This window comes from Ursus arctos, unplaced genomic scaffold (assembly GCF_023065955.2).
Source record: "Ursus arctos isolate Adak ecotype North America unplaced genomic scaffold, UrsArc2.0 scaffold_53, whole genome shotgun sequence".
In the NCBI taxonomy this organism is placed as follows: Eukaryota; Metazoa; Chordata; class Mammalia; order Carnivora; family Ursidae; genus Ursus; species Ursus arctos.
Window position 1 is genome coordinate 111,677 of NW_026623071.1, and position 19,752 is coordinate 131,428.

General features: G+C 42.8%; 1 protein-coding gene across 2 annotated transcripts; it reads left to right on the plus strand.

Moving 5' to 3' along the window:
• The first annotated feature begins 114 nt into the window (after positions 1–114).
• Positions 115–16,220, plus strand: LOC113259040 (protein ARV1). Of its 2 annotated transcripts, none has more exons than XM_057307650.1 (6): positions 115–382; positions 6,760–6,879; positions 9,255–9,408; positions 12,033–12,257; positions 13,039–13,185; positions 15,623–16,220. In XM_057307650.1, the coding sequence occupies exons 1-5, from the start codon at positions 167–169 to the stop codon at positions 13,179–13,181; spliced, it is 858 nt and encodes a 285-aa protein (XP_057163633.1). In that variant the 5' UTR covers positions 115–166; the 3' UTR covers positions 13,182–13,185; positions 15,623–16,220. The 2 variants fall into 2 exon arrangements, with proteins under 2 accessions (XP_057163633.1, XP_026359981.1); XM_026504196.4 differs by having other exon boundaries at positions 119–370.
• The last annotated feature ends 3,532 nt before the right edge of the window (positions 16,221–19,752 follow it).

Below are 19,752 nucleotides of genomic sequence, written 5' to 3' on the forward strand. Positions count from 1 at the left end.
GTTGCCTGATGGGAGTTGTAGTCCTAGCTCGGCCAGCCGCGAGCCCCCTTTCCGGGACTGAGACTACGAATCCCAACAAGCACCGCACGGGAGAGGCTTTCCGGTCTGGTTTCTGACGTCTTCCCCCGCCACTGAATCGGAAGTTCTCGGCCGCAGTTGCGTGGAAATGGGCACCGGTGGGCGGAGTGGGCTACGGCCAGGCAAGGGAAACACAGAAGGGGTGGCCGCGGGCAAGGGGAACACGGATGGGGTTGCAGCAACTCCTACTGCTGCCTCGGCCTCCTGCCAGTACAGGTGCATCGAATGCAACCAAGAGGCCAAGGAGTTGTACCGAGACTATAACCACGGAGTGCTGAAGATAACCATCTGCGTGAGTTGTCAGGTGTGGGGTGTCCTTGGGGAAAAAATGGCGCGGCGGGATTTGGGGACCGTGAGAGGCAGTGGGATCTGTATATCAGCTTTGTAGGGCAGTAAAAACCAACGAGTCTAAAGGTCCTCTAGTATAGTTCTCAGTTCGATACTTGACATTCCTGTCCGGGGTCAGTGGAGCCTTTACATTGTTACCTATAGTGTTAAAGAACTCACCACCTACAGCGGTTTTCTCATACCCGTCATGTTTGCTGGTGAGACCTAACGCGGCGAACGGATCCTCGAACGGAGATGTATGTAGACGTTGTGCAGAGAAATTTAAAGATTGGATGATGTTGACATTCGAGTTCACGCCCAAACTCTTTAGTTCTTAGCCATTCTCCCTTTCCTAAATGAATGTCATCATCCTTACGGTCCATACCCCTATTAAATTTTCCTGGAATATTTTATTTCAGGTTTCATCCTTTGTGGTTATTGAATGTACAGTATGTGTTGTATGCAGAGCACTAAGCTTGACGCTGGTGATAAAAAAACAAAAATGATGAAGTAAACATTTTGCTTTTAAGGTGTTCATAGTCTATAGAGAATGATTTAATGTTTCAGAGGTCACAAAATTGGAGGTTCTTTTTGGGGTACTAGCAAAGAACCTGCCACATTAATAGGCAGTCAGTGCATTTTTGTCCCATTTCTGTTCTCCTGATGATTTTCTAATAATCTCGTTAGAAAAACATGGTCTGTAGTAAAATATAAGTGAGTAGACAAACTGTGAACGTGTACCTGTTTAATCTGTTGTCAACTGACATAATCATTGTTCCTCTCTCAAGCGGTTTCCCTCACTTGGCAAAATTTCAACCCTGGTTAAATCCAACATGTTGTCTGATCTGTCTCCTCACCCTTGCAGCTGTACTTCAACTGAGGAAAAAAACACCTAAATTCATGACCACTAACCTCGTGTAGCCCTGGATGCCATCTGGCCATCACATTACATTTCACTAATCCATTCACATTCCCACTCTAATGAACCATCCTCACAAACCTTCTCTCTTCTTAGGTTTCCCACATATGCTTCCCTGCTTTGCTAAAAAAAAAAAGAGAGAGAGAGAGAGAGAGAACTTTCACAAGCTTTGCAACCACATAAACCCAGTACTAGCACCTGTTTTTCATATGCTCTTTCTTCCCTCCTGTTAGAATGAACTGTCCACACACCTGTCTAAAACCAGCATGTGGTTGTGCCCTAGACCCCATCCATCCTCTTCTACTTACTTAGGGACATCTCTGCAGCAATACTCTCTGCTCTCTGCTGAATCGTTCCCACCAATATAGGTACTAGTCTGTCTTTAATTTAAAAAACACACGCACTCTTCACCTCACTTCCTCCTTTAGCTCCTCCTCTTTTTCCCTTCCCTTTGACAGCAAAAGTCCTTTAAGAGGTATTTGTACTTGCTATCTTTATTTCCTTTCCTACTTTCTTTTGAATTTACTTCAGACACACTTTCTTCCCACCCACAATTTCACTAGAAACTGCTCTTAAGATCATAGTCACTGACTTCCACTTTACTAAATCCAATAGTCCATTCTTGGTGAACTGTCAGCAGCATTTGATCTTATTACTTCCCTCTGGAAACGCTGTGTGCAATTGCCAGGACACCAGACTCTTCTAGTTTTCTTATCTTACTGGCTATTCTTCTCAATCTCATTTCTTGTTCTTCCTCACCTTCCTTACCTAATAACCACTGAGTACCCTAAGGCTCAGTTCTTGGGCCTCTGTCTACACACTCTTCTTTGAAGAGCTCATTCTGGTTCTTGGCTTTAAATTCCATCTAAACTTTGACAGTTGCCAGATTAAGCCTCCAGCCTGAACCTCTTCCTTGAACTCCATCCACAATGTCTGCAAACGTCCAACTACCTACTGGATTTCTCCAATTGGATTTTTATAGTTACATCAGACTTTCACAGTTCATGGCAACTAGACCATTTTATTTCCCAAGAGCAAAAAATCTTAGTCAGACTTGATTCCCCTTTCTCCCACATTCCTTATTCATTTGCTTGGCAGATCCTGTTAGCTCTGTCTTCAGACTATGTTTAGAGTCCACTGCTTTTCACTACCTCTACCACCATGACCCATGGTGTCATCATGTCTCACCTGGATGATGGTCCTAACTCTTAGCCCATGTTACCCCTGCACCTCTTCAGCCTCCTTACCCAGCTGCCAAACTCTGGCTTTTAAAATTGAAGTTAGATTATGTCATTCCTTTTCTCAAACCTTCCAGTGATTTTTCATCTCAGAGTTAAGGCCAAAATCCTTGCATTGGCTCTAAGGCCTGTGTAGTCCCCTGCTACTCTTCTCTTATTCTACTGCAGCTCCATTGTCTCCTGAATGTTCTTAAACCAGACAGGTTCCTTCCTCAAGGGCCTCTGCACTATACGTGGAATGCTTTTCCGTCAGGTGTCTGACATAGCTAATTCCCTCACCTCCTTCAATTATTTTTATTTTTAACATCTCAGAGAGGCCTAGTCTGACCACCCTATTACAAATTGTGATTCTCCCTCCCGAGTCTGGTATACCTTATCACCTCCCCCTGCTTTATCTTTCCCATAGCACCTATCATCTTTGAATATTCTATACAATTGACTTATTTGTTATTTATCGCGTATACCCTCCCACTGGATATAAGCTACACAACGGCAGAGAGTGTGTATGATTTATTCATTAATATAGCTGGCTCACCCAGGACAGTGCCTGACACATAGTAAGTACACAATAAGTATTTCCTGAATGAATGAACCATTTCTAGGTTTTCAGATGCTCATATCCTTGGCCATTCTGGTGGCCTTGTGAGTTATATGGCATCTAAATTTAATGACTTCTGGACTGGCCCAATTAAGTGATCTGTCTTAAAGATGACAACCACATAACTGTGAATATAGTCTTGTCCAGAGTAAAGCTTTTACTGTCTCTTCAGTTTAGTTAGTGATCTTTAATGATATAAATTAATCTTTATCTTTTTGAAATCATTGGCATTAAACTAACAAAATCGTTTTCCTAATCATCAGATGATGGCTTCCCTAGAATTATATTTGAAATATTGAGTGGTGGTACAGTACGTTATTGCACACAGTCATTCCCTGATGGCTTAGACTGTGTAGTATACTCATTTTTATCATGATACTATGCATAGTGGCATTATTTACGAAAAATCATTTAGTTGATGCTAGACTCTGAAAATTAAGTCGTGAAATAATTTTTTGAAGGCTCTCCTAAGGCGTGAGAGTAAAAAGTTTTTAGACATTAGGCTATTTGTTCTGAAAAAGTAGCCAAAGTTTCTATAAGTTGGTAACTCATACATACTTTGGTCTCTTAGCTGCTGTCTTTGGAGTCAGCAGTATACTCAGCCTGATCCCCTCCCTATATTTTTCAGTCTAATCTCCCTTCTCTTTCCTCTTCCTGTTTTTCCACTGCCATTCCTCCCCACTTGCTCCTCTGGGTTTCCTTAATTTTCCTCCATCTAATGGAAGCGTGGCCCTTGCGTTTAGCCATTCCCTCTCCTTCAGCTTTTCGTAGTTCATTATAATTATGTTTTAAGATATAGCATTTTGGGGATTGCCTGGATGGCTTAGTCGGTTAAGCATCTACCTTCAGCTCAAGTCATGATCTCAGGGTCCTGGGATCAAGTCCCGCCTCGGGCTCCCTGCTCAGTGGACAGCCTGCTTCTCCCTTTACCTGATGCTTTCCCTGCTTGTGCTCTCTCTGTCTCTCTCTCTCTCTGACAAATAAATAAATCAAATCTTTAAAAAAATAAATAATAAATAAAGATATAGTACTTTTGATATCCTGTAGTCCCTGGACTCTTTTATGTGCTTACATATTTGATAAATTCATGATGGTAACAAAACAAGACTCCTTTGAGATTCTCCTAAATTTCAAGTCTGCTCAGTACTACAATATTCAGCTTCCACCTTTAGATGCTGGATGCAAAGATGAATAAGACATTCTCCTGCCCTTGAGGTGCGTAAAGTCTAAGGGGATCCACTTTCAAGATACGTGTTTGCTTATCGTGGAGCTAAAATGAAACAGATGGGAGAATGAGTGGGGAAGGGGATGGCCCTGAAGATGATGGGGAAAGAAGAAGCAAAAATATTCATAAAATATTGGCCAGTTTATATTCTAAAAGAGATGTGATTCACCAGAGAACTGGAGAACATAGCAGCAGAAAGTCATTCGTATCCATGGTGAGATAGAGGTGGTAGAAGTGTTTGAGTTTCTGGGGTGTGCATGGTCCCCGTGCTGCAGTGGTTTCTTAGAGGACAACTTTCTTTTTCAGGATATGTGTCTAGTAAGTAGTGGATGGAATGGAACAATTTTTCCAAAATCAGAAAACATACCTAAATGTAGCCATCTGCCACTAAGATGTTTTACTACATTTGTTTGCTGTGTGTGTGTATGGTTTCCCTCCTTACAGTCAAGGTGGAGGAAGCACTCAAGGGAAAAGCAAATAACAGAAGCAGAACAAGGAAAAATTAGGCTGAAGCTGATAGGGAGGGAACCAGCAGACGCTAATGAATTCTCGATGTTTATAAAATACTCAGAATGCTAGGAAGGGAAGATGGGCATAGCACATGACATCGCACCTGAGGCCAGAAGCCACTCCTTCTATTTGCGCTCATGTCACCATGTATTCATTCCACTAAAGCACTTAACAGCAGCAGGCTTATTTGTCTTCCTCTTCTAAACTATAAGGTCCTAGAGGATAGAGACTTATGTCTCAAGGTGAATATCCAGCACCTTGAAAGTGCCTGGTCCATAGAAATGGCTAAGCAAAGAGAGCTGTTCTAATCACTGTTGTAGCCACTCCGAACACATTGGTCAGATGAGTGATTGCAGAGGGAAAACTGGCCTGCCATGTCCGCCAGTGCTGGTTTCTGCCTAACTCCTTCTAAAAATTGTCCAAATCCTGGTATAAACTTGCAATGTCTGAAGATGGGTTTTAGGGAACTTTTAAAGGACAGAGAAAAGACCGTTGACCAGCCAGTAGCCTCATTTTACAATGAAGTAGCATCTCTGGTGTTGCAGTGTGGTTTGTAGAGAGGAAGTGTTTCCCACATGGGTAGCACAGGGAGGGCGTCTGGAAAACAGCTCTTTGTCATGAACATAGGATTTCTGATTCTGTGGCTTCTGTTCAGACCCCGGCTCACTCTTTGCCCAGCTGAAAAACTGCAAAATTATTAGCCTGTTAGGCCTCAGTTTTATTAGTGGATTTAAATTTGAGGTAATAGCACATCTCCCTTCATTGGTTCACTTGATGACTCAAAACCACACCCATTTCTTGTAAATGACATGAATGAAGTGGAGAAACTCTAAGGTGGAAGTGATTTTTTCATTACATTTGGAGTCAGGGTTAATATTCGTCAGCGGACTTCGGTTTTTTTCCTAGGGATTTGATGTCATTAAAAGGCCATCCCCATATGTTTGCATATCCATCACTTCTATTTCTATTTTACCTTCTCAAAATTTCAAAATGTTTTATGTTTGAATTATAGCCATTAGAATAGTAGCCTTGATTCAACTTTGTAACTAAAACTGTTTCAAATGTCACATTTCTGATGAGCTTGTTCTTGTACACCTGTGTTTTATATGTTCTGATGATGCTGGGATTTGATAACATTGTAATCACATGTGTCCCCCAAAAAAAGGGCAATTTCATAGGAGTCACAGAGAGCCCAGGAGTCTTGCTTCGAGTAACCTAGAACCAAGCTGACCAACCCACTTCCTTGCGCACAGCTTGGGGTCCTCCAGTGTCTTCACTGACCCAGAGAAATACCATTTTCTTTCCATAGTCTTGATGTTATTGGAGGAGAGAAACAAGTTTCTCTTGGTATCTGCCACCCCCAGATTGTTGACACTGTGCCACACTCTTTACCTGCTTTTAGCTCTCAGAAGCTTTGGTCCAAGGTAACTCTTCTGAACCCCTTCCTCGAAATCATGTTTCAAGAATCACAAAGTCAGTGGCCATCTAGCCAACAGGGAACAATTTCTCAATGAAAATACATTATAAATTTATTTCCTTATTTTATAATAATTCCTACAAACTGAAAGTAGAATTTTCTGGGATACTTTTCTGCCTAAAACCAGTCTTTAAATCAAATGTCTTTTTAGCTTCTTACATATGAGATTCAAAGATTACTATCTCTCGCCTAGAAGATTATATTTAGTCATTTGTGAAACCAGGGCTTCTATAGATGAATATTTTGTGTCTGAAGAGAAGTTAATGTAAATAAATGCTGATATGTCCTTATTGCTATAGTCCAAAATAGACTCTGCTAGTTTGAAATCCTTTAAGATTTCAGAATGTATAAATTTGCTTGTTCTAATATTATCTCACATTATTTCAGAAATCCTGCCAGAAACCTGTAGACAAATATATCGAGTATGATCCTGTTATCATCTTGATTAATGCTATTTTATGCAAAGCCCAGGCCTACAGACATATTCTTTTCAATACTAAAATAAATGTAAGTTGTGGTAATGTTTTTATTTTCTAATTTTCCTTTATGGTGCTCTTGTACATTTAAAGAATAATAATTTTGAACAGAATTAAAGAACATCATTTTAAAAAGAAATTCTAGGGGCACCTGGGTGGCTGAGTTGGTTGGGTGTCTGCCTTCAGCTCAGGTCATGATCTCGGGGTCCTGGGATCGAGTCTTGCATTAGGGTCCCTGCTCAGTCAGGAGCCTGCTTCTTCCTCTCCCTCTGCTGCTCCCCCTGCTCGTGCTTTCTCTCCCATTCTCTATCAAATAAATAAATAAATAAAATCTTTAAAAAAAAAGAAAAGGAAAAGAGGGGCGCCTGGGTGGCTCAGTCATTAGCGTCTGCCTTTGGCTCAGGGCGTGATCCCAGGGTTCTGGGATCGAGCCCCGCATCAGGCTCCCTGCTCCACTGGGAGCCTGCTTCTTCCTCTCCCACTCTCCCTGCTTGTGTTCCCTCTCTCGCTGGCTGTCTCTCTCTCTGTCAAATAAATAAATAAAATCTTAAAAAAAAAAAAAAAAAGAAAGAAAGAAAAGAAAAAGAAATTCTAATGAGAATAGGTCTTTTATTTCAACAATATCTGGAAGTTTCTAGAAATAACAGGCATTGATAAACAAGGTGCACAATGTTCAGTGAATATTTAAGAATATGGTCACTGGGAGGAAACTGACAAACCATAATCTGGATCGCCTTTCAGTAGGTTACCTTTTTGAAAAAGACATCAGTTATTTCTAACAATAAAATTAAATATATCCAGGTAGGGAGAGAATTACACCTGAAGAAGTAGCAAACATTAAAAGAGAAATATTTTTAAACAATTTGTTGCATTTTATATTCGACTGAGGGAATCCCTCCCCTCCACCACCCAAGTTAAGTAACCACGGCAGTTTTTTTTTTTTTTTTTAAAGATTTTCATTTATTTATTTGACAGAGAGAGAGACAGCCAGAGAGAGAGGGAACACAAGCAGGGGGAGCGGGAGAGGAAGAAGCAGGCTCCCAGCAGAGGAGCCTGATGTGGGGCTCGATCCCAGAACACCAGGATCACACCCTGAGCCAAAGGCAGACGCTTAACGACTGAGCCACCCAGGCACCCCACCAGGGCAGTTTTTAAATCTCTAGAGCGATTCCCAAACTTTGGTACACAATAGAATCACGTGGGAGAGAAGGAGGGCATGGCAGTTAATCTTTCCAAGTGAGGCCACACCCGGAATCAATTAAATCAGAATCTTCAAGGATCTATTTCTTAAAACTCCCCAGGTAATTCCTGACTGGAGCCAACTAGAGTAAGTTCAGAAGCCCACACTGATACCTATTCCTGGACTGCATGGCATTTGTGCACACACTTTCTTTTCCCCACTTTCTGTTGACATAGAAGGTCCAACCCATGGAATAATGTGGTTTTTTAATTTTTTTATTTTTTAAAAGATTTTATTTATTTGAGGGAGAGCACACACGCTGGGGGTGGGAGCTGAGTGCAGAGCTTGATGCAGGGCTCAGACCCCACGACCCTGGAATCATGACCTGAGCCGAAACCAAGAGTCCAACGCCCAACCACCTGAGCCATCCAGGTGCCCCAATAATGTATTTTTAAAAGCCAATTCTTGGGGCTCCTGGGTGCCTCAGTCGGTTAAGTGTCTGACTCTTGATCTCAGCTCAGGTCTTGATCTCAGGGTTGTGAGTTCAAGCCCAGCGTGGAACCCACTTATAAATAAATTAAAAGCCGATTCTTGTTGCCTGGTATTTTATTTTTTGCCAAAATTTCAGACTCTTTAAAACTTGCAGGGGATTTTCTATCTTTAATTGTTGTCTTCAATATATGAATTCATGCTCATCGGGCATAGGGCCATTTTTTTAAAATTTATGTTCGGACTAATAGTTTCCTATGAGGTATGATGGAATCTTCAGGTTAAATCTATTCTCATGGCTGCTTCCATCTAGCATGAGTCACAGAAATTCTGTGCCTGATTCTGTTCTGATGCAGGACAGATGCTGAAAATACAGTGAAGGGTGAACTGTTTAAAGCAGTATTTCTTAACTAGGGGTATACATCAGAATCCTCCTTCTTCCCCCAGAGCTGTTTCAAAATTGCATGTCTAGGATTACTTCCAAAGATCCTGGATCAGGATTGGGGCCTAGATGTTTGCAGTCTGAAAAATCTCCCCATGATTCTGATGGATGTTGCTGACAAAAACCACTGGTTTACAGACAACACAGTGACACGCTTAATTGAGCAGATCTGATTTGAAAAGCTATGAGATGGGAGGCTCTTCAAAACCCCAGATACTTAGCTGCCTGTGTCTATTTGGTGTTACGTATAATTGTTTCTTTACCCAGTGGATGGCATTGTCTTTTTGACTCCCAGATGCATGGAAAACTCTGCATATTTTGTTTGCTTTGTGAAGCATACCTGAGATGGTGGCAGCTTCAAGATTCAAACCAGAACACTGATCCTAACGACTTCATCAGATATGCCAAGGAATGGGATTTCTATAGAATGTTCGCAATTGCCTCTCTAGGTAGGAAGAAGTGAACTAGTAATCACTATTCTGGTTAAAAGTGAGGTGGGTGGTCTTAATCATTGGTAAGAGGAGGGGGTTAATACAGGACTTGAGACTAAATGTTCAGCTCTATCACTAACCTGTTAGATGAGTTTGTCTAAATTATCTGCTTTTTTACTTTATTTGTTACCCCAGATATGTTATGAAAATGGTTATATTTATCAGATTAGAGAGTTTCATAAAATATCGTGAGGCATAGTATTGTTGATAAGATTCCTCAATTTAATTTCTCGATTGTCCAATTTAAAGATTACCTAGGTCCCATCTTTATTAAAACAGATAGATAACTGCCAGACATTATCCAATATGTTATGCTAATTGCATTGAACTAATGCAATCTATTTACTAGGGAATACTTCTTATTTATCTGACTGCATACAAGGAAAGTGGCTACTGCCCCCAAATTCCTTAAGTTCTAGAGTAGCTTTTCTTCAGAATTCGAATTTATGACTTAGGTCAGAATTGTATTAATTTCTGTGATTTATTTTCTTCCTTACTGGCTTCCATGCTTCTCTGCTTCTAAACTCTTTGATTATAAAGAAATATTATTATAATAATATCAAGTCTCTAGTTCACTGCAGGGTCAGATTTCTGGACTATGTCGTCTTCTGTCCCTTTTTCTTCTCTGCTCTCACTCTCTTGGTCCTCTCGTGCAGTTCTGAGGTTTTAAAATTTGTATGGTGGGGTGCCTGCTGGCTCAGTTTGTAGAGCAAGTGACTCTTGATCTCGGGGTTGTGAGTTCGAGCCCCATGTTGGGTGTAGAGATTACTTAAAAATAAAATCCTTTAAAAAATAAATAAATAAAATTTATATGCTAAGAATTCCCTAACATACATAATACTATTAAAAACATCCTTGAAAACATTGCCTAAGCCAAGAACAAGAACCTAATATAATTTTAAGGTTTAAAGCAAAGGCTTTTAAAATTTCTAAGCATAAACTCTTTTATGTCCATAATTTTTCATATACAAAATAAATCAGGCTCATTTCCAAAGTCTGAAATTACTGTAGCACCTACCCTATAGCGGATATTCTGACACTAAATCAGAAATCTTTTTCTATTGTTACTTAACTTTTTTATCCAGTATTAGGTTATGAACCTCTAAAATAGCTTATAGAAAATATGTTACATAAATGCAGCATTTTAGGATTTAAACGCTGCTTTTGCAGTTTTATCACTTCATGTTCACGACCATCCTCTTTGGTAGGTAGGTTGGGGTCTCCCCTCTGTGTGGCTGTGGAAGCCTAGAAGTGGGAAGGCAGGTGATTTCCCCAAAGTCCCGCAGCAGGTTAATGTCAGCACAGAGATGGGTGGTGCTCTGGGCTCCCCACATGGCGCTTCTCCGTGCAGCACGCTAGATCCTTCTGAGCCCGTCTGACCTGTGAACACCTCCGGAGTAGAGGCTCAGTTCTGCAAGGTGGTCTAGCTTTGAGTCTCTCCAGTGACAGGACACAACCCTCTCACCCTCTATGGTGAGATCATTCTCGTTGTTAGGGAGTTCTCTGTTGCTTTTGTTATTATTTTTGTCCAAATCCCAGGCTAGAAGATCTACCTATCTGAGCAGATCCTTGCAGTTGACAAGTCCTGGAGTTACTTTGCAGGGAGATGGGGTGTCTCCCCTGAGGGATGTATCAAATGCCATGTAGGTCAGCCATCCAAAATTACTTTTAGTGATTCTAGTCACCTGTGTTTGGAACCTCTTTAGTTTGGCTCTATTTGGTTATACAACATTGTAGGAAAAATACAGTTGTCTCTCTTAAAATTTGATATATGTGTTCCAGAAAAACCTGATTCTGCAGGAACCCGAATAACACAGCTATGGGGAGAAATAGAATTAGGGACAGACCCCTCAAAACATACGCAGCTGGGTCATCAGAGGACTAACAATCTTAATAAACATTATATCGCAGTTGAAAAAAAATGTTAAATTCCTAGTTAATGGGAACAGAACAGACTCTGCTCTGTTCTGTGGACCCGGTGGAACTGTGGCTTCTGGTCTGGACTCTGTCTTTGAATACTTTCTGGAAGGATAAGGAATTGCACTCAGAAAGTTTGTTGAAATGAGTAAGGGAAGTTTTAAATTTAGGTAACAGTATTCAAATGTTGTAGATAATAGGCAATAAATAGTGGGAGACTGAACAAAGAAAACACCTTCGCACGTAATTTTTAGGGTGGGTCCCATCTTTCGGACTTAAAAATCTGCTCGCGCCCCATTTTATTCTTTCTGTGGAGATCTGGAACACTGAAGTTGTTTAAACAGCACCTTACTTCCTAGAAAGAACTTCAGAGAGCTGATGATTACAGTTCTAACGGACTGACTTTTACTTCAGTGGACCGTGAAATACTGCATGAAAGAACTGCTGAAATATACTTCCGCAGTCGCACCAGCAGGATTTGACCCAAAAGGCAGGGCCTTATCTATTGAAAAAGAAGGAAGGGGAAAAAGAAAATTTGGTCTCGATGAAACAGTTCTAATGAAGTCAGCCGATAAGTTGTATTTTGGAATTGTGGTTTCTTTGTATTTAGAGAGAGATGGTTTGGAAAGAGACATTCATATTTCTGTTTTCCATTTCCTCCTTAGAACAAACTGCCTTTTTTATTGGCATTTTTACTTTCCTGTGGGTAGAACGACCGATGACAGCGAAAAAAAAACCCAACTTCATTTTGCTGCTGAAAGCGTTATTATTATCTAGCTATGGAAAACTCCTGCTGATTCCAGCTGTCATTTGGGAGCATGACTACACACCCCTGTGCCTCCGACTCATTAAAGTATTCGTCCTTACATCAAATTTTCAGGCAATTAGAGGTATGTTTATCTTTTATTCGTTCTTCTCAGCCTTCAACCCACATACAAGCTTAAAGCCTTGTTTCTCCAACACCGTCATATAAACCCTGTTAAACAGTGGAATTCTCCATAGAACAATAACAGTGTCTAGCATTTCTCTAGTGCCTTATACATAGCACATAGTCTGTAATTGCTCAAATTAACCACATAGTATTTTTTAGTTTTCGGAATGCTTTCTTGTGTGTTATCTCAGTCCTGGGAGGTTGTAGGGCAGCCGTGATTACCCCCACTTTGTGAATGACTTGTCCAGATGTACACAGCCCGGCACTTGTCAAGCCAGGAAGCACAATTCCTATTATACCAACAAAGGGATGAGCGGCCCTGTGGGTCTTCATTTTTCCCATCCATTGTGAGAAGGGTTATTTTAAGTAACCTCTTACCTGATACCTTTTCTTGAAATGCTTATCATCTTGTAAACCGTAAAACTGAGAAAGCTCTGGTTTTTTTCTGCTAACCTCTTTATAACCTTAGAATCAATTTTTTTGTTTTCTCCTATATTCATGGAGATCTGTGTCTTGATTCCAGGAGGGGAAGCTTAGTGTTTTTGTTACAAGCACATGCTTTGTTTCTCTCCAGAGATGAAAATGTGGGAGAAGGTAGCAGCCCGGATTAATAAGAATGAATAGAGATTCTCTAAAAAAACAGTTGACAGAACAATCCCATTCATAATGCCACAGAATGTACATCCTAATATCACTTAATTAAACTCTTAAGAACTTATGAGGTGCCTTTTCTTTTCCAGTGACTCTGAACATCAACCGAAAGCTCTCCTTGCTGGCCATCCTGAGTGGCTTACTGGTGGAAAGCACCATGGTCTACTTCTTCCAGAGGATGGAATGGGATGTGGGAAGTGATTGTGCCATCTATAAATCCCAAGACTTTTGAAGAGGTACAGAAGCCTCTTGGTGTTCACACATTCAGACAGGCATCCTCCTCAAATGAGACAAACGCCATTATAAAATAAGGAGATGCCCTTCCATGACCCCTCCCCAGCCCCTGATGTCCTCTGGGTCACCTCCGTCCCCCTCGAGGACTGCAGTGCACATCTCAGGGTCGTTGTCACCCTGAGGGACATCCACATCTGTGTTTTGTTGCTTCTCAGGGCCCTGTTCTCCTCTTCTCTAATAGCTACTCCCCACACCACTCGTACTGAGACCTCAGACTCTGAAATCTGCCCCCTTGGCAGCTGGCCCTCCCGCACCCGCCAGTCCAGTTGTTCTGCTCTCTCCCTTCCACTATCCCTGCTTTGGGCTGCCTTTTCACCTCCAATCCCTTGACCCCCCCCCCCCCACCACTTCTGGCTTACCTCACCTCTCTTTTTACCGCACTGCAAATGTAGGTAGCTGCCAGTTCATCGCCATTAGTCCTTGAAACCGTTGGCTTTTTGCCCTTCCACCAGACATGCCTTCTTAGAGCCGTTTGGGTGAGTCTCAGTATGTGTTTTCCCTGAGTCCAGCGCTGTGAGCACAGAGCCTCAGCTGGCCCTCGGTATTGTTCCTCTGCCTTCCTGGTCACCTCCAGGGAACCTCCCATCACATGGTTCTGGGACCTTCCCCACACTCCTTCCTCCCATGTGTCCCCTCACTTTGCTGAGAGTCGAGCCCATTACAGATTCCTTGAGCTTCCTTCCTTCCTTCAATCCAGAACGCTTTGGTCGCCTGTGTTCTTTCCTCCTTCCCTCCATCCTGGCCCGGACTTGTGCTCCTCTTCCTCTGTGTAAGTGTCCTTCCCCCTCTGGTCACAGACTCCTGGCCCACAGCCTGGGTTGGGTGTAGGGTCAGGGAGGAGACTCAGAAGCTGGATTGGGGGGCGCAGGAGGCGAGGAAGGCACAGAAGCAGCAGGGAAACAGCCCAGCTGTGAACCTTCTCCACCTCTGTGTAAAGGCCATCGTCAGTCCTGTGGCCTCAGTCTCCCCTCATGCTCGGTCGATGCTCTTCCTTTCCAGGTCTTCAGACACTGCTCCTCCATTATCCACCGCACTGGCTCCTTCCTCTTGGCAAATGTACACACACGGCTCTCTGTTCTAGAACAATTGGTCTCAGCCTGTTTCTTCACCACATTCCCTCTTTGTGAAACATACTTGCTCCCACAGTCTCCTGAATCTGCACTCCTACAAATCAGAGGGAAGCCGGTTGCCAGCTCTTCGTCAGAGTCCTCCTCCCTTAGCTCCACTCTGGAAGCGAAGTCAGAGCCCCTCTGAAACAGGCTGCCCATGCTGTCAGGTCCTTTCGTTCGCAGACTTCCCAGTCTGTCCCAGGACTCGTCCAGGCGCTCCTCCTCTCTCCTGCTGTTCACACACTCAGCAGCAGCCGAGCCCACGGCCTGGACCGTTCGTTCTCCCAGGGCTCAGGCCTCCCAGACCTAGCAGCTCCAGCTCGCCCCTCGGCCCGGATGCTGCGCCCTTCCACTGCCTCCCAGGCGGTGCCGCCCAGCCCTGCCATTACCTCAGAAGTGTTCTGCCTCTCCCCCCGCTACCCACCGAAACACAGTCCCTTCCTGATGCTTTTCTCTGGAAATGTCCCTTTTTACTCAGACCCCAGGGCAGCTCTTGTTTGTCTCCTGCCTAGAGGTTTGTAAGAGCCTCCTCACAGCTTTCCACCCAGACACCGGTGCCACATAAATATTCATAAAGCATCACTTCTGGGGTCCCTCCGAATTTTCCTTCGTTCCTTATTGCCGACACAGGAGTCTCTAGTCTCTTCCTGAGGAACGTCTTTTAGCTTTCTCTCCGCTTAAGTGTGGTCCTTGATATTCCGGTCCTAAGTCCCTTTCCGCAGGCACGTTCCCACCCACATCCTTTATTACGGTCTTCTCTATCATCTCCAAATACGGCTAATGCTCTCCCCTGGGCCTGGAGTGGCCTCTTCTCCACCTAACCAGATAACAGTCAGTCCTCTTTGCTTCTCCGTGGACGGAAAACTTTCCAAAACCTCGAGTCTGTGCTCTCACTGCCACAGACCTGCCAGGGCCCAGCTCAACACCACAGCGGTCGTGTCCAGGATCTCCTGAGACTTCTGGTCCCAGATGCTTGGTCCCAGCTTCCACAGGTTGGAAGCTTCTAGTTGTCAAGCTATCATCGTAATTTCCGGTCAGGATAACAAGGTCATCTCCTCCTTTATGTTACCTCATGTTTTCTATTGTCCTTGTCTTATGTTCAAATCCCATGTGTTTATGCCTAACTCCCCCAGGCTGGTAAACAGAGACCGGGAGGTTACATGTGAGGAAATACGTATTTCCCACAGCACAGGGCCTGCCCTAGTAAATATTTGATGAATTGATTTTCAGCAGAAAGTGCCACTCGAAATACTTCTTTTGTTATCCACAGTTGGATTCTTTATCATCTGCGGCAGACCAACTGCGTCTGAAAAAGAGAAGACATAAAGTACCAAACCAAGCTCCTCATTTGCGTTGAGCAAAATGAAGCAAAGATTTGGACACACTTCCTGAAAAAGACAGCGATGGTAATGGCATTGGAAACCCCGAAAACTACCACGCCTCCCCCCTCCCCCCGATATAAAGACCATCAAAACATACATAGACACACACAGACAGACACAGAAACACAGATGCAAGGACGCTGCCATAGGGAGTGGGGTGCGTTACAAGCAAAGACTTGGGCAATGCAGACCCCCCGAGGTAAGCATTGACCTGAGGAAGAAAGTGAATGCATGACTCGCACATAATAAAAAGATCTATGTTTCATTCCTTTGACATGTTTATATCTCTTTAATTTAAATGTTCAGTTATTGGTTCTAAATAATTTATTTAAAATAGTATTTCTTACAACAAAAACATTGTTTTCTTAATAAAGTCAAAATAAATGGAGCTTTTGTAAATTTTTTGTAAATTTCCATATTTTCCCCTGTAACTAACTTACTCTTTAGAAATGGCTGATCCAAAAATAAAGAACTAAAACCAGTAAACTGTACACACTACAGAGGTGAATTCTATCTCAGTAAAGCTGATACTAGATAAATGGATAAGATAGCACCTCCCCCTTTTTTCTCTTCCCATTTCGTTTACTTGTTCTTTTATTTATCATTTACTTATTCATGCAGCAGAAATTACTAAGCACCTACTGTGTATGTCAGACAGCATGGACACAGTGGTGAGCGGTCCTCTTAAAGTTTATGGAACAATGGGGCACCTGGGTGGCTCAGTCAGTTGGGCATCCGACTCTTGATTTCGGCTCAGGTCATGATCTCAGGGTCATTAGATCGAGCCCCATATCGGGATCCATGCTGGGTGTAGAGCCAGCTTAAGATTCTCTCTCTTCCTCTCCTTCTGCCCCTTCCCCCCATGCTCAATCGCTTTCCTCTCTCTCCCCCCCCCCACCTAAAATAAATAAATCTTTAAAATATCCCGTACAACTAGGTGGAGTATGGGCACTGGGAGGTTTAAAACTGATACCAGGAAGCCATGTAAAGTCGGATAATGAGGGGCCTCGGGAATTGTAACTTAGCCCAAGGATCATGAAACCAGCACAGAATGTTAGAAGGATCCAACGTAAAAAACAAAACCAACTGGAACGACATCGCAGAATAGCCACAGTATGGAGCCTGTAAATTGTAAGGAAAGAGGGAGTGAAACGTGGTTTAAAGGAGTACAGCCAAAGAGAAAAAGTCAATTAAAAAACAAGTATTAGAAAAAATGACAATGTGATATGCTGATCACAGCTTCTCAGATCTTTGACCTTGCAACCCAGATAAGTGAAGATAAATGCATCACTGATTTTTATATTTATTTATTTATTTTTTAAGTAGGCTCCACCACCAGCGTGGAGCGCAACGCAGGGCTTGGGCTCACGACCCTGAGATCATGACCTGAGCTGAGATCAACAGTCAGATGCTCAACCAGCTGAGCCCCCAGCTGCCCCCATACCACTGATTTATTAATCCATACACAGTACATCCCAGTCTTTCTTGAGCACCTTAAAGGTATCTGCTAATTTTTTTTTTTTTTAGAACAAGTTTTAGAAACCGCTTTCCTTGGTATCTGTGAGCAGGAGTCAGCTAAAGGCTGTGCAAGGTCTGCTAGAGGACTACAGAGGAGACCCACCCGATCCGACTGACCTTAGAGTCCATTCAGCATGCTGCTTATTACATCAGGGTAGGAGTACAGGAACGGGGGAGAGGCTGCCCTTGGGTGCCCAGTAGTGCACGTGAACAAATGATTAGTTCTCCCCCACCCTCCACCCCACAGAGTTCATCTTTCCCTACGTAGTTTTCAACATTTTTTATGAAATATTTCAAAGATAACAAAAAAGTTGCAAGGATTCTACAGTGAAAACCCATATTCGGACCACCTACATTTTACAGTTGTTACATTTTTCCCTGACTTCTTTTTAAAGTTTGCTTAAATAATGATTCCTGAAACAGCAGAATTGCTCGGTTAGTTACACTGGGAAGTTACAAGGTAGCGGTGGTGCTTGGTGTTTGAGAAAGAGGTCTATGATTTCCAAGCCCCCCCACTTCTGTGCGAAATCGAGATGTGCTCTAACAACTATAAAAGGTATTTATATGAAAATCCACTGGAAGCTATAAAAACTAAGTCACTCTCGGGGGCACCTGGGTGGCTCAGTTGGTTAAGTGTCAGACTCTTGGCTTTGGCTCAGGTTGCAGGATGGAGCCCCGAGTGGGGCTCCGTGCTCAGTGGGGAGTCTGAGATTCTCTCTCCGCCCCCCCCAATAAATACATAAATCTTTTTAAAAAATCACTTTTAGATATCCCCACTTTCATTGAAAAGCATATGCATTCAGGCAATCGCAGAAAACCTGCCTCATACACTCTGATCCATGATGGTCACACAGTGCTACTCTGACAGAGCCCACTGCTGGCCCTGGAGTTTTCAATGCAGCCCAGAACCAGAGGAGAGAAAGTGCCCAGTTTATGAGAGCACAATATAGACCAATAAGGCACATGGAAAATAGACAAGTGGTCTTTTGTCAAAAGATTTGTCAGTGTTTGAAGCCCTTTGAACTAAATTGGGACAAAACAGCACGGTGTATGTAAGAGCCATAAAACCTTTTTTTTAAAGATATTTACAAGACAAAAAGGCATCATTTAGAAAAGTTAAAGATATTTTTTAAGTCAGTCTTACATGAAGAAACTGAGGCTTAGATTGGTAAAGGGATTTACTTAAGGTCACACAAGCAGATAGTGACAGGATTGGGATTAAAACCGTGGCCTCTACTCCTAGTCTAACAGGATGGGGGGGGGGCTTGGGGGGAGGTTGGATCTGTGTTGGTCTCCACCCCCATCTACCACTCTGGGCCCTGGGTCTACCCACCCTCCCTTGTTGAGAAAAGCATAATTTACTGTTCTTCAAACACCGTTTGGAGTAGAGAACGAGAGAGGTTTGTTGTTTTTTTTTAAATACAGAACTCACATGAACAGGACTGGGTTTCAATGTTAGTCCTTGTCTCCAAGGGAAGAAGCTATAGAAAGAAATGAGCATTTCACTGTAGCCATTTCTCAGTGGAACAGCCGTGAGCCTTAAAGCTTGGGTTGTCTCTTTCTGGTATCTAACACATCTAGCCATAAGCTTTCATTATAAAATTGGGAACACATTCTCAGAGGAAATGTTATTAACCTAAGACTAAATTTAAAATGTTCTCTGGCTCCCGAAGAGTCAACAGAGGAAAAGCACTACAAAAGCCAGAGCCCCAGGACCCAAAACAGGATTCTATTTATTTATTCCCATTTGACAAATATTTATATATACCTTGAGCCGGGCACTATATATGACTTACATAGGACTTATTATATATGTATATATATAATGTATCTATATATTTACTTTGAGCCAGGCACTCTTTTAAGGGTTTTATAATTAATAAGTCATTTTATCCTTATACTAACCCTAGAAGATGCCCGTCAACTAAATTGCCTCTAAGAGCCCATCAGGAAATGTATCTGAATCTGCTGGAAGGGTTAGCAGTGTGTCCAGCCAGCAGATTGAATGATGATGTCCCGGCATGACACAGATAAATAGCAAAGGCGGGGAAGAACGTAACCGTGCCCAGAAATTCGTGGTAGGTCCCTGCGCTGCTATGACAAATTAAGCTAGATGGCTTAAAACAGCATATTTATTCTCCCACAAATCTAGAGGCGCAAAGTCCAGAACCAGTTTCCCTGGGTCCAAACCAAGGTGTTGGCAGGGCCATGCTCCCTCCAGAGGCTCTAGGGGGGAAGGCATTCCTTGCCTCTTCCAGCTTTGGGGGCTGCTGCCATCCCAAGGCTTGTGGCCACATCTCTCCAATCTCTCCTCCAGCTCCACACCACCTCCTCCTCCATGTGTCAAATCTCCTTCTGCTTCTCTCTTATAAGGACACTTGCGATGGCATTTAGGCCCCACTCGGATAGTCAAGGATAACCTGGTGATCTCAAGACCCTTAACTTAATCACATCTTTTATAAAAGGCCTTTTCAAAATTAAGTAACGTTTACGAGTTCCA